The sequence below is a fragment of the Stegodyphus dumicola genome, chromosome 1 (assembly GCF_044657685.1).
Source record: "Stegodyphus dumicola isolate Sdum_Otavi_A_Nest chromosome 1, ASM4465768v1".
Lineage (NCBI taxonomy): Eukaryota > Metazoa > Arthropoda > Arachnida > Araneae > Eresidae > Stegodyphus > Stegodyphus dumicola.
Window position 1 is genome coordinate 273,031,674 of NC_140768.1, and position 15,081 is coordinate 273,046,754.

Consider the following 15,081-nt stretch of genomic DNA (forward strand, 5'->3'; position numbering starts at 1 on the left):
AGTTATTTACTATTATACTTCCGTTCTTGCTGCAATTATTAGGGTTGCCGCAATTATTTTTGGCAGCATTGGCATCAACAACAGTTTGGCGATTTTTTACGGCCCTCGAAACCGAATAGTACCGTAAATTAAAACCCCTTAAGTATTTTTTTTTCTTCTAGCCCAATTATTGTTCATGGCTAATCTTTTGAATATGGTAACAGGTAGTTTGGCGACATTTTGGTAAGGCGATAAAGGTTACTAGCTAGGACTTTAGCAGTATACATGGAAGTCAAGAGTGTGCGCAATGCCATTTTTGTGCAATTCTGGGATTTTTTTTAAGTGAAAATAGGACGACGTGTACATGGATGATACCGTATATGCCATTCTTAAAAATGCGGCAAGCAGTGGGCGATTCTGCACTTTTTCCCAATTTTGCACCTAATCTTCATCATGATTAAGCTCTTTTGTTCCATAAAAGTTCTAGCACAAGCGTAATTCGGCTAGCAGATTGTTGGAAAAAAATGTTGAGTAAAAAAAAAACATGCCTTTACTTCATGAAAACAAAATGGTGTCCAAAACAAAATTATCAGGTTGCTGTAGCAGGGTTGGTTGCCAAAGTTTTCGCCAAAAAATCGCCAAGTTACCATAATGTAAAGATTCACCACAGTTAATGTTGATCATTTTTTATTTTGGTAAAAATATATTTACAGGTATCTCTTGGCGAAAATTGACAATTGAAGCGGTGATTTTGGCACCAGAAATCACTGCTACACAAAGCCAAAATAACAAGACAAAGAATTGCATAAACTTGGTATCCATGTACACATCGACCTATTTTCACTTAAAAAAAATCCCAGAATTGCAAAAACTTGGCATTGCGCACTTCCTTGAGTTTATCCATGTACACATCGACTTATACTCACTTAAAAAGTCAAAGGAGCAGCCAATAAAAAAATATATAATCTCAATAAACTGCATTTAAATTAAACAATGAAATAACATAAAAAAGGATATTCATCTTTGCACTACACAAAGGAAATATCCACTTACCTTATTTACGAATTAACAGGTCTTCGGTCAAAGAAAATTCCTTAATAGTATCCAAGGTTATCTTTGAATTATGGTAACTTGGCGATTTTTGGCGAAAATTTGGCAACCAACCCTGCAACAGCAACCTTCTACTTTTTTTTTTCGCCACCATTTTGTATTCACGAAGTAAGGACAGGTTTCTTTTTTTTTATTTACTCAACATTTTTCCCAACAATCTGCTAGCCGAATTACACTTATGCTAGAAATTTTATGGAACAAAAGTGCTTAATCATGACGAATATTAACTGCACAATTGGGAGAAAGTGCAGAATCGCAAACTTCTTGCCGCGTTTTTCAGAATGGCACTTACACAGTAACTATGTACACGTCGACCTATATTTACTTAAAAAAACATCCCAGAATTGCACAAAAATCACATTGCGCACACTCTTGACATTATCCATGTACACTGCTTTTTTCTCATAAATTAGAAAAATTTGCACGAAAATGCAGGAAAATTTTGTGAATCTTTAAAGTCGGTAAAAAGGACATATATGAAATTACATGATCGCAAAAAAGTATATACCCTTTCGAAGGATGAACATTTGCACGTATAAAGTAAATAAAATATTCAAAAACTTTTTCCTCTAAATTACCTATTATAAACGTCACCTGCGAATTTATGACGCAAACATTAAAAATGGTTGCAAATACTTAGTGCCAAATATTTAAATTATTTCCAAGCACGTTTACTTCTACTGAAACATATTCCAAAATGCTACAAATATATAATTCACAAAATAACTATCATTTAATTAAAATATAATTAAATTAAAAGAAAGTGCAGAATCGCAAACTCCTTGCCGTGTTTTTAAGAATGGCACATGCACAGTAACCATTTACACATCGATCTATTTTCACTTAAAAAAACATCCCAGAATTGCACAAAAATGGCATTGCGCACACTCTTGACTTTATCCATGTACACTACATTTTCTGATAAATTAGAAAAATTTGTATGAAAATGCAGGAAAATTTTGTGAATCTTTAAAGTCCATAAAAAGGACATATATGAAATTACCTTATTGCGAAAAAGTATATACCCTTTCCAAGCTATCATTTAATTAAGATATAATTAAATTAAAAAACACTAAATTAAAATATAAGCCGAATTACGCTTATGCTAGAAATTTTATAGAACAAAAGTGCTTAATCATGGCGAATATTAACTGCAAAATTGGGAGAAAGTGCAGAATCGCAAACTCCTCGCTGCATTTTTCAGAATGGCACATACACAGTAACCATGTACACGTCGACCTATTTTTACTTCAAAAAACATCCCAGAATTGCATAAAAATGGCATTGCGCACACTCTTGACTTTATCCATGTACTCTGCTTTTTTCTCATAAATTAGAAAAATGTGCACGAAAATGCAGGAAAATTTTGTGAATCTTTAAAGTCGGTAAAAAAGACATATATGAAATTACCTGATCGCGAAAAAGTATATACCCTTTCAAAGGATGAACATTTGCACGTATAAAATAACTAAAATATCCAAAAACTTTTCCCTCTAAATTATCTATTATAAACGTCACCTGCGAATTTATAACGCAAACATTAAAAATCGTTGCAAATACTTAGTGTCAAATATTTAAATTATTGCCATGCACGTTTACTTCTACTGAAATGTATTCCAAAATGGTATAAACATATAATTTACAAAATCGCTATCATTTAATTAAAATATAATTAAATTAAAAAACACTACTTAAAATATAAATAAACACATACATTAATAAAAATTAGCTTAAAATCTTAATTACTTTAAACTAATTCATTGCTAATAACAATTTTCCAATAATAGCATATTAATTTATTTATTCCTTGTATTTAGAACAATGCATAAAACTACTATCCTCAAATGATTAAAAATACTAACTTACCTAATCTTCTTCAGAATCTCAATCGTATTCTTATGTGCGGCTGTTTCAGGATCTTTAAAATGATACTTATGGTTAATAGCAAGATGTTGAAAACCTTCATCCTCCAAACAGACATATGACTTCCAGCAATCAGATATTATTATTATTGTACCCGGTAGAATATACTGTTTAATAAAACTTAAAAAGCAATCTTTACTTCTATCTCGCACAACCTTAAAAAAACACTTATTACTACCCCTTTCAATTCCACTAAATACCCATTTCGAATTCACTTTACACAGGGCCATTGGATCCAAAAATTAATCAACACTGTTTCACACAACACAGAATGAAGCTAAATACAAAATGCTTAAGTACTGCAGATAGTTTTCCAGATTTCCCCCCTTTTCCAATTAAAAGAACTGTAATTCTTCCATATATGTCACATGACATATATCATGATCTCTCATTTCTCTCAGACAAAATAATCCATATTTGGAACTGTGTACTTCTCACATTATTGCCAAAGTCCTAGGTAGTAACCTTTATCGCCTACCAAAATGTCGCCAAACTGCCTGTTACCATATTCCAAAGATTAGCCGCATCCAAAAACTTCCTAAAATTATCTGATCTAGAATCTGTGTACTGGCGTCACCACGTAAATTCACAAAATAGAGTAAAAAATATCCTTCGTAGCGACGTTCGACCGTACGCGTTTCAGACATTCGATCATACGCATATCCTTCCTACAAACAAGACATCTAATAATGGCTACTAAGTAAACCTTCATTTACACACCAGTCAAGTAATGCTTTTTTCCCATTTCTTTCCAAATCGTACAGAAACTTCAAATTTACCATACCACATTCAGCCATTCTACTGTCTAAACCAGAAAACAAGCAATGTACTTCCTAAACAACACACGCGATGAGCCCTTACAAATTCACCGCAATCTTGCGACCGATTACATCATAATAGGGTTTCTATAACATTAAACTACTCAGGCTACCATAAGTAAACTATCACTTGGCGATAAATGAAACAGCAACTTCCTGATTATACTTCTCTCTACTCTAACCTTTATTTTCTTTCCCTCAGTAAATATTCGTTATGATTATAACTAAAGTAACACATCAAAGAACCAATGTTGCACCAAGTATCAGCACAAGCTGCCTAAATTTGCAATGCTATAATTTTGAAGGTTAAATAGAATTTTCTTTATCAACATTAAATAGAACCGTTTTTTGTTGTATAGGAAAACCTTTCAAGTTATTTCTTACAATTATATAACGTAATTTTCCAGCACTAGAATTTTACACTTTTATTGAAACTTTTGTTTTTTAAAAGTGTATTGCTTTAGTTTACATGTTCGCTGCTGCATCAACTATAAGTGATTAATGCCAGTAGCCAGTCAGGTTTTGTTTGTGTTATGTACAAATTTCTTTTACAGTAACATTCTTGTATAATTAGTGCAATTTTTGTCCCTAATAGTAAAATGTTAGCTCTGATATGTGTCAATGCCATTGATGACAGCATTTGATGATTTTCTGTTGCTTTTATCTCCCCCTATCTTAATTACTATTGAATTAAGATAATTTATGAAATTTTAAATCAGGTTTTTATTGGCATAATATAGCATAATTTATTAAACAACAAAAACTTTACTTATCATAAGTACATTCGCAAAAAGAATGGAAAATTTTCATAAGAAAACGGACAGAAGTATAAGAAAATTGCCTTTCAGCTGCAATAAAGAAGGGTATTTGTCAAAATATTCTGCACAGAGTTCTCTCTCCACAATCTTTGCATTTGGGATAAGTTATTTGCTTTATTCTTTTGTAAAAAAAGTGACATCTTTTTCTTTTGATTGTTTGACAGCTGTCTTTATTCTGAATTTTTTACTTATAAGAGAAATACGTTTTGGTCACAAAGGTGTAACAACTTATCCTAGCAATGTTTTAGATTTTAGATTTTAAGGGGAAAAAAAAAAAAAAAAAGCTTTTGTTTGGTGTAGATCTTGAATAAAACTATGAATTTCAAGGCCTTTTCTCTTCTTTTTATTTTCTTTTACAGAAGAGAGAAATATCCTACCTACATAGAGCATGATTTCTTAATTTTTTTTCACAAGGCAGTTTCCTTTGATCTGATGGAAATTTTTTATAAATCCTTCTTTCTGTTTGTAAACCTTTCATTTTTGTAAAAATATAATTTGTCTAAAACTGTAATATACTATTATTAAAATTTATGTACTGCTTGATAAAAAAATAAAGAAATGTCTATTAAAGTAAATTATTTTTACGTAATCAAACATTAAGTTGAAAAAAATAGTTTCTTAACATGCATTTCGCAAAAGAATTAAAAAATTTCCTAATTATTAATAATTCATAAATATTGTATAAATTTTTTGCATTTATTTTACTAATTTTTTATGCATCTACGTTCACATAATTTGCATATTCTTACATTTGTTTAAAAAAAAAAAAACTTGAGATTTTATTAGTTGGAACGAACTTACTTTCAGTTTTCTGTATTTTTCCATTATGTATCTGCCACACATTTGGTGGTTAATTGTAAAATTTGTGGTAATTGTAAAAAAATTCTGGTCACAAGTGGGGGGGGGGGAAGTATCAAGTGCATAATGTAAAAGCTCCCAGTTTTCAAAGTGGAAGTCACTGTGCTGCTTTGAAAGCTCCTAGAGAAAAAGAGAAAGGAAATTTCAGGTATGTCTATTTGTTGATTCAATAGTTCCTTTTTAAATCTGCCACTGCAAGTGCTTTGGTGACAATAAAACTAATTTGGCAAAAAGCAGAAAAATGTTATTGCAAACTTCAAAAAAGGAAAAACTGCAGTGAATGGAAAAAATAATGTTTATTTATATTTTATAGAGGCTATAATTTGGTAGCTGCTGTTATTATAGTATAAAGTATTGGTATTTTCACCCCTCTGTATTGCACAATCTGATGAAAGTTAGTATTTCAGCCTGAACATATGTGAAGTGCAAAGCAGTAAGGAAAGAAATCCTGGAACCATGAAGTAAATTATCAGCACAAAGACTCCCCTCCCTCTGCAGTTTTTCACTTGCATCTCCTAATACTTCACCTTTGAACAAATTGGTAGCCGGTTTTGTACTTTCATCAGTATACAAAATTCTGTGCTGTTGAAGAAAAAAAAAATCTCTGCTTCTTTTCTAGTTGATGCTAAGTTAAATAGGGACAACAATTTAAAGTGGAAAAATAACAAAAAATTTATTTTCCACTTGATAGTATGGTAAAAATGGTCAACATTTTAGAAGGGGAAAAGTAGCAGAGGAGTGATATCACATGGTCTAAAGAGAGCATAAAATCAAATACGTTGCTGGTTTTAAATTTTGGGGGGGGGGGGGAAACTGTTTTTTTTTCAACTGATTATATAAATTAAAAATGTTAAAGGTTTTAGGAAAGGAAATATATTGAATTAATAATATCACATGAACGACTTCATAATCCAAACAGTCTGGAAATTAAACATGTTGCACATTGAATGTCCATCAATTAAGTTTGCTATTCTGGGGAGTGATCTCTTAGTTTTGGTGACTAACCTGAGGCAACTGCTTTAAGAAGGAAGTATCACTCATTTTGCATGTATGGATGGAATTTTATATTTTAATTCATAAAAGTTTATCTTATTAATATTTTCAGATGTTCAGATGTCACTTTGCACACACAGTGACTGCAAAACTTTTTGTGAAAAAATACCTCTAGAGAATTTTTTAGTCATTTGTACCTGCCCATTAAGTAGATATTTTCATGCAGCAGTGCATATTTGTTATATATTTTATTTTTTATTAATTTTAATCAATGACTATATTTCTTTTTTGAATATTGTAATTATTTTATTTACATCTGCTTGATGAGCTGACATTTTTATGAAACAGTGCATATATGTGATATAACTTATGATTTATTAATGTAGGACTCGAACAATTCATTTAGAAAAGCTAAAATCTCGTTTGAGACAAGAAGTTGAGGCAACTGAAGGAGAGGAAAAGTGTTTGATTGAATACAGACAAGAAATGGAATCATTGCTGCAAGAGAAAATGGCTCATGTTGAAGAACTTCGTCAAATTCATGCTGACATAAATATTGTAAGTTTTGTTTTATATATTTTCTGCCACCATGATGCATAAAAACTCGGAAATCTAGTAGTGACTTTAAAATAATTTCAATGCTATAAATTTAATAGTTTTTTTTAATTTTTTTTAAGGTAACTCTCTCTCTCTCTCTTTTTTTTTTACTTTCAACCTTTCTTTGCTTTTTTTTATACAGAATGAAAGCATTCAAAATATTTTTTGGCCAGTTTACTCAAAAATCAAATAATGATTTAACTTGATTATGTATCAGTTATAAAATTAGTTTTTGAATCACATATTTCAGCTTTAAAAGCTACATGAAGGAGTTATTTTATAGCAATGGTAGTCTATTGAAATGCATATTTTCTCTTTTTTTAACCTTCTAAAACCGGGCCGAAATTCTCATAATATAGCCTTTAGACCGGCGCGATCCGAAACAGTTTTGCCCCCTCTTTGATATTTTCCTAATGAGAAAAGTCGTTAGTTCTCCTCCATGGATGAAGTAAAATTTACATATTTATCGGACGCTTACGTCCCATAGTAGAGGGGTTGCTAGATTTGCAATTTTTTCGATGATTATTTTGCTTTCATTTAAATGAAGTTCTAAATAAATAGTGCATAAATAAACATGCAGTACTGGATATATATCCAGTGCACACTTTATTTAGAACAAAATGTATGCAATGTTTATATTTCACTCACTATTTCTAATCAATCTCGTAAATAATTTGTGAGTTTTTTAACTTTGTTTTCACTCTTCATTTATATTCGCGTATTTTCGTATTAGAAATTAGAAAGCGAGAACAAAATTTAACAAAATATACTAAATACGGACTAGATTTGTAAGTCTGCAGGCTGGAATGCGATTTTTAATAACATATTTTCATTAATAAAATAATGGTAATGATTAATTTAATGAAATAATAATAATAATATTTATTACCATTAGATGATTAGAATGAGATTCAATACAATTAGATTTTGAGATGAACTTACAGCAATAATAAAGCTTTACATAACAATAACAGAGATTTAAATCTGCTTTTTTCGATAATTTTGTTATTATAATGTAAAAATCAAAATCCGAGATACATTGGTTGCGTTTAATCATTTAACTTTAACAAATATTACATTGGACTATCAGGCAAAGAAGGTATATCTTTAACGAGAATTTTTCTTTGTAAAATTGGCTTTTGTTTATGTTAGCAGAGAAAAAAATCCGTGACTTATACATGCAATCATCAAAAAAATTTTGAGAACAGTTTTAAATGTTCATGAAGAATTAATTATACGTCAATTTCTTTTCATAGGTAGAAATTTCGTCTAAAACCATCGTTATATTCAAAAGTTGAAGTCTATTTCATTTTCCACGAATATTCTATTTGCACACAATATGTTTTCTAATTTATTTTAGAAAGAGTAATCTTTCACGTTTTCAAAAGAATAAGGAAATATTGGATGTTGACACAATGTAGTAAATCTGTTTTTCATATTTCTTCCAGTAATGAAAACAATTACCCTGGAATATTTTCAAAGCAAAATTAAGAAAACCGTTTACGCCAAATTTTGCATAAAGTATCTTCTTGTGTATTTTTTTTATTTTAAGTGTGGAATTTTCTCTTTGAAAATATCAAAAATCATGAAGAGCAAACTTAATTCATGAGAAATAACTTTGAAATGCAATAATTCCATCGTAATATGAAATAGTGGAGAAAAGTGCAATACAGTTTATTTATTCACAAATAATCCCCCCTCATATGCGTAATTTATGTACTGTCATTTGAGAAATATAAGTTAGTAAATTAAACCGGTTATTTCAATACTTTTCCTTTATCAATATTTTTACGAGCTTTCAGTAGAGCGGTAAAGGTGACTGAACACTTGTAGCTCGCTTGGGTTTGAATTCCGGATAAATAGTTGGATTCACGGTTTTTGTGTAACATAAATGCAAGCCAGCTTCTCTTAGAAAGTATCTCTTAGTAAAGTAGTTCGAAGGCATAACTCCCTTTATACAGGTAATTGTTGTGTGCTTTGGTGTAATTCAGTAAGCGAACAAAATTAATCCAATCAATACCGAAGAACGAGTTGATTACATGTGGAGTTTTCCACCAGGAACGTAAATGCGAGCAATTTTCTCTTAAAAAGGTTTACACGAAAGCATCCATCCCCTTAAGCAGATAGCGTTCGCGTGCTTTTCCGTAATCCAATCCTAATTTTCATATATTTAATAGTAAGTTGACATACACCATATTACAGACAAAATAACAACCTTTTTTAAAGATATTTTTTTATCAACTTGTCTGAATTCCCTTTATCTCTTGAGGAGTATAAGAATTTCAGCAAATAAAACTGCCCGAAATTTTATAAAATGTAACTGTTGTTTTGATTCAATTTAGAAGTAATGTGAGCTTTACTGATATTTAAATACTTTTTGGCAGATCTCATCCTAAAATAGGATCTAAAGATAAATTGATTTTATTTAATTTACAATCAATGAAAATCATTGAAAGCAATCACTGAATGAATGAAAATCACAAAACTATTATGCATACAATTGTCTCTTATTCCTGATAAATCAGACAAAATTGCCTGCATAATAGAAGCACTTTGAAAGAGTTAACAGTTCTTAAGGGTTTTATGCACTCCACAAAAAAATGTCAAAATAAAATCTTATTATTCATAAGTATGAAAAGGAAGTAAACGATAAAAGCGGTTTTACCTATTTTCTAGAAGGGCATTAAATCTAAAATATTAATCTATTCTTATTTGTTATGATTAAAAACATTAAATATGGTAAGCTTAAAGAGCGTGCAAAATCGCTGACGTTTTAATCATAGCAAAAGTCAGTACTAAAAAAAATTAGCATTAAAATTATGAGACAGATTGAGAAAGAGATGGCCTCTATTTAATTTTCAAGTATATTGGCGCGAGACGAAACCTGCGGTTTTTGCCAAAATGTAGCCAAACTGATAAGAAGAAGGAAATAATGCATAGCCAGTGGCTACTCTGGAGCAGCGACAATGGACCACCCAAAGATCTACAGATAGGCGATTCTCTAAAATGGGGACAGCATGGATGGTACGACAGTTGTACCAATGCCGGCGTCTGAGAAAGTCATTCTCCTGGTACAACTGCTGTACCAGCCGGCTTCGAGAGGTTAATTAGCCTTAGTGTTTTAATCTGTTCTTTTTATTTAATAATAAAATTTTTAGAATAGTGTAATCATCTTGAAATTCATCACAAATATTATTTTATTTTTATGTATAGAAGAAGCTATTTTAGAGAATATTTATAGTAATAAATTTTATACTAGTAAAGTAGCAGGATATAATGGCATGAATATCTGTTTATTCAAAAAAAATTAAATTCCTGTCTGATCAGTTACACATTGATTGTTGTACATTATCTTTTAAGTTTCATGATTTCACATTTATATTACTTGTTTTAGTATTAGTGTTCATAATTTTCCGAAAGCTAAGTTTAACATCTTCAATCTTTATTCATATTTTCTTAGTTGTAAAATTTCATGCAGTTGATTTAATGTCTTCATAACTAATACATTAAAAAAAATGTGGAAATAAAATATCTTAAATTGGAGCATATCCAAATTTTGTCTTGAAATTTTTCTACACCTGATAAAGTTTTCTATAAAATAGCAAATTTTAGTGCAATATACTTCTCTTTGAGATCTTATCTTGAACTATTATTTAAATAATTAAAAAATATGTAGTACAAAATTAATTTAAGTAATTAAAAAATAAATTTCAATATATATCTATTATAATTTAGTTTTTAAACTAAACATATGTTTAATTTTGAAAGGCTTTATATTCATCTTATTTAGATGGAAAATGTTATAAAGCAGTCTGAGGAAGATCGCAACAAGCACTTGGAGAATGCAAAGCAGCTGCATCATGAATTCAAGCCTCTTAAAGAGCTTGTTGATTCACTGAGACACGAAATCGGACTCACTAAATTGCCTGAACTTCATGAAGAAGATGAAAACTTTAAGCCAGAGTATAAAATTAATTTGTTTCTCTATGGTGAAATTGTTTCTAAATTTTTATTTGTTGTTTGTTATAAAAATCTCAGTTTAAATCAAATTAAGAATAGTTTCATTCCTTCAAATTAGATGCATTTATTAGATTTTCAGCTCACCGTATATTTTTATTGCAGTGATATTCTTAGCAGTTCATTTCTTTTTACTTCCTTGTACATAATGGAGTAAGTATTGTAATCACGAACATTTTCGGACATCATATTTCAATGAAAATATCCATTTTGACTGCTATCGAATGCAATTTAACGATGTTTTTGCATGACATCTGCATACAGAGGCGTAGCTAGGATTTTCAGCACATAGGAACAACTGAAAATCTTTCGCACCTTTCAATGTGCCAAGAATGAAAAATGTTTCATTCTAGAATTTCGTAACATCAATTTGGCGCTCTTGGATGCTGCGCCCGGGGACAGGTGTCCCTCCTTGCCCTACCCTAGCTACACCACTATCTGCATGTAAGAACAGAGTAAAGGACTCTTTTTCCCAAAACTAGTTGTAAAAAGGATTTAAAATGGATTCAGAAGAGATTCTTTTCATGATGTCTGTAGTACATACATGCGTGCACATGCATATTGTTACAAAATGTACAGGCGCGGTAAGATGGCTTCCCCGCAAAGCAGTTTTAGGGTTGTCATAAAATAGAAAGGAAGGCAGGGTTGCCATATTTGGCGAAAAATTGCCGATATGCCATGGACAGTTGGAGAACCTTCTGGAACGAATTATTACCGGTTTAGCCCAGAATGTTCTCAAACTCAAGCCGAAAGCTATATAAACCCTGCTGGCCTGCAGTCAGTTAGAGAGTGCCTTGCATAGAGTGCGAGAGTGTGTGCCTCGTCTAGCGAGCTGATAGTCAGTCATTGAGTGAGTGTCTCGAATTCTAGTGCCGAGTGCATCGAGAGAGTCTTTTTAGTGTATTGTGAATTAGTGCATTGTCGAGTTTTGTCTTAGACTGTGCTGAGTAGAGAGCTATACTCTTGTGTGTCGTCGAGTGCATCGCGAGTTGTAGTGTCGAGAGTACATGGAGTTCCGAGAACAACCAAGCAGAGTTGGGATCTGTACTCTGGTGCTTTGTAGTGAAACTGTCTCTACTGTTATTGCCTGACAGTCTGAAGGTTGTGTCGCTGAATGTGTCAGCATGTTTATAACAGTTCGACGACTGTGAAAGTGATTTTGGAGCTATCAGTTTAATATTGGTAAATAAAGTGTGTTTCGATGCTTCATCAAGTGTTGTCGTTATTCACTCCAAATCTACGAACCCCATATGAATATGAAGAAAGGAAAAATGCAACAATATGTACATACCCGTCTGTACATACATATGTACGCATGCATTTTGTATAACTTGAAAATGAGTAGCCTCAGAACATTGAAATTTTGTATATAGGACTGCTATAAGATGTAGTTATGCCCTTCCCTGTTTGGTTGTAAACGGCCGCACCAAAAGTATATAAATTTATATATACCCACTCTATTAATATTATAAGAATTATAAGAATTATAAGAATGTAATGTCTTATGCACCATGGTGTGCATATTCACTGTGCACACTGTCGTATGTTAAACGTTACTTAGAACTGTATTTTTTTTTTTTTTAACTGTTACCAGAATTATTGTCATATGTATGATGAACTTAGGTGTGCATATATAGTGTGCTGAACATTACTTGAACTATTTTTGGGAACTGTTACTAGAATCATGAGTATTATATTATACAGGGTTCGTACAGTCCTTAAGAGTCCTTAAAAGTCCTTAGATTTTTTTGAATCGATTTTTGGTCCTTAAAAGTCCTTAATTTTCGCCAGAATTGGTAGAAGGTCCTTAATTTTAATCATCTGAAATTTCTGTTTGTTTTTACGACTGCCATTTCGAGTGTGAATTAGCATTTTGGAGGAATATTTTTGGCGATTCACAGACACATATGGTTATCTTTTGAATGGGTTCATGGTTTATAATTTGTCTCTATTTCTAATATAAATGATGGAATACTTGAATTTCTAAGCAAGAAGTGAAACATAAGCATTTCGAAATTCAATTTTTCTAATAAAGAGCTCTTAAACAACTTTTCGCTTTGGGGATGTGAATTCTTTTATTGAATGGTTCTAAATTTCGCGACTTATCAACAGTTTGGCGATTTTAAGATCAGCTTCTATAGAAAATTTTTAATTCCGAGATTTTTTTTGACAATTTTTTTAAACATCGTATCATTGATAAATTTCATTAAAATAATGTAATATATTGAAATTATATTTAAAAAATAAGATTAAAATAAAACATTATTATTTTTTGCTGTCATATTATAAAGTTTCATTTTGGCAACTTATACAATATTTTTAATCAGAAAAATAAATGAGGTATAATGCTATAAAGCACAATTTACGAAACAGCTCTTAGCAAAAGCAAAATTAGCTATGTAATAATTTTAAAATGTATTCTTTTTAATTTTTCATAGTAAAGGGTTTTTCCCATGTGATTGTCTCAGAATATTCAAAATTCTTAGAATATGCACCAGTTTTCTCTATAAAATTAATTTTACAATTTTTCCCTCCCTTTTTTTTTTCCAAAATATTTCTGGCTTTTTGCTGTTGCAGAATTGGTAGGTATAATTTTTCTTTAGGATTTTAGACATTGCAGCTTGGAAAGTTTAGAAGGATTTGAAGGCAAGATTTATGGACCCACGATTCGAGAAATATGTGACAAAATGAAAAATGTCTCCATGGTATCAACATATAATGGTTGTATTTTACAGAAAGTTTGCAACGAATTTCTTACTTTTTTTGAGTATGTCTGGAAGAACAATGAAAACATAATATTTGAATGTTTTACTTCTGATTCTAGAATCTTAACATGTTTATTTTGCCTTTATTTTCTCTACTTTTCACTAGACACAAGCATGGAAAATATCAAAAACACTTCTAATCTTATCACATGGGCAGGCATTATAGATAGAGATATTTTTATTAATAAATAAATTGAAAACTTACAATTTAAAAGATTCATCTAATATGTCTTAATGCATCATACACAGAGCTGGTACACATTTTCCCACCTGATGCAATCTCTGTGGATCCTAAATTCTGCTGCCTAGTGCCCTTCTAATTTATGCTTCCAATGTCTGCTCTAAATTCTAAAAGTTTTGCCATTTCTAGATTTTGTTGTTCGGTGTGTTACTAAATTCTAAAAATTCTGCCACATCAGCTCTGTAACCTGCCTTTACCATATATATTTCATATTTCTTCTGAATGTTCATATTACTAAAGAAATAAAATTAGCCGCTTTTTGTATAAATTCTAAATGCATTTAGTGTTTTTTAGAATAACAGAAATCCTTAATTAAATCCAAAAATTCTAAAATGAAAAGGAAATGTGTTGAAGAAAGAAACTGAATACGTAAAGAAAATTATTCTTCAAAAATATGTACAGTTATTATTATGTTAATTACCCAATTGTTTATGATATGAGCCTTTACTATAATTTCCCATTTCTATTTCCTCATATGATAGAGTTACTGAGCCAAATTAAATTGTGTAATCTTTGACCGCTAGTCCACATTTTTAGTTTGAATTAGACTGTTCTTGTTTAATTACGTCACCGTGAGCTGTAATTGATTTTGTCAGCATTAGAAAATGTCTACGTTCCTTTTAAATAAGAAGCTTATTTAAACTTTTGTCTGATATTGTAAATACTTTTAGACATAGCGATAATATTCTTCACGTCTGTCGGGGGATTTAGGCCTATTTAACTTTTACCAGATCAATTAAACCCTCATATGTACATTGTGGAGAGGTTGACAACTTAGGAGATAGTGTACGCAGAAACTAGTCAGAATATTGGTTTGTGTATTCACACAGATTTTTAATTGGAAAGATGTTTAAAGAGAAGAAAATTGATATAAATTAAGCCAAAATGTCTGGGAAGGCTTCAAATTAAAAAGATGCATAAATATTTTGTTGAGTGTTGTTGCTACAAGACATAAATGTTTT

General features: G+C 30.8%; 1 protein-coding gene across 1 annotated transcript in view; it reads left to right on the forward strand.

The window, feature by feature from the left end:
- The window catches only part of LOC118205160 (zinc finger C4H2 domain-containing protein), an 80,849-nt gene that overhangs the window by 2,038 nt on the left and 63,730 nt on the right, over positions 1 to 15,081 (forward strand). The window contains exons 2-3 of the mRNA XM_085806931.1: positions 6,886 to 7,057; positions 10,887 to 11,059. Coding sequence (XP_085663057.1) covers positions 6,886 to 7,057; positions 10,887 to 11,059 — 345 coding nt within the window. The remainder of the gene's footprint in view (positions 1 to 6,885; positions 7,058 to 10,886; positions 11,060 to 15,081) is intronic.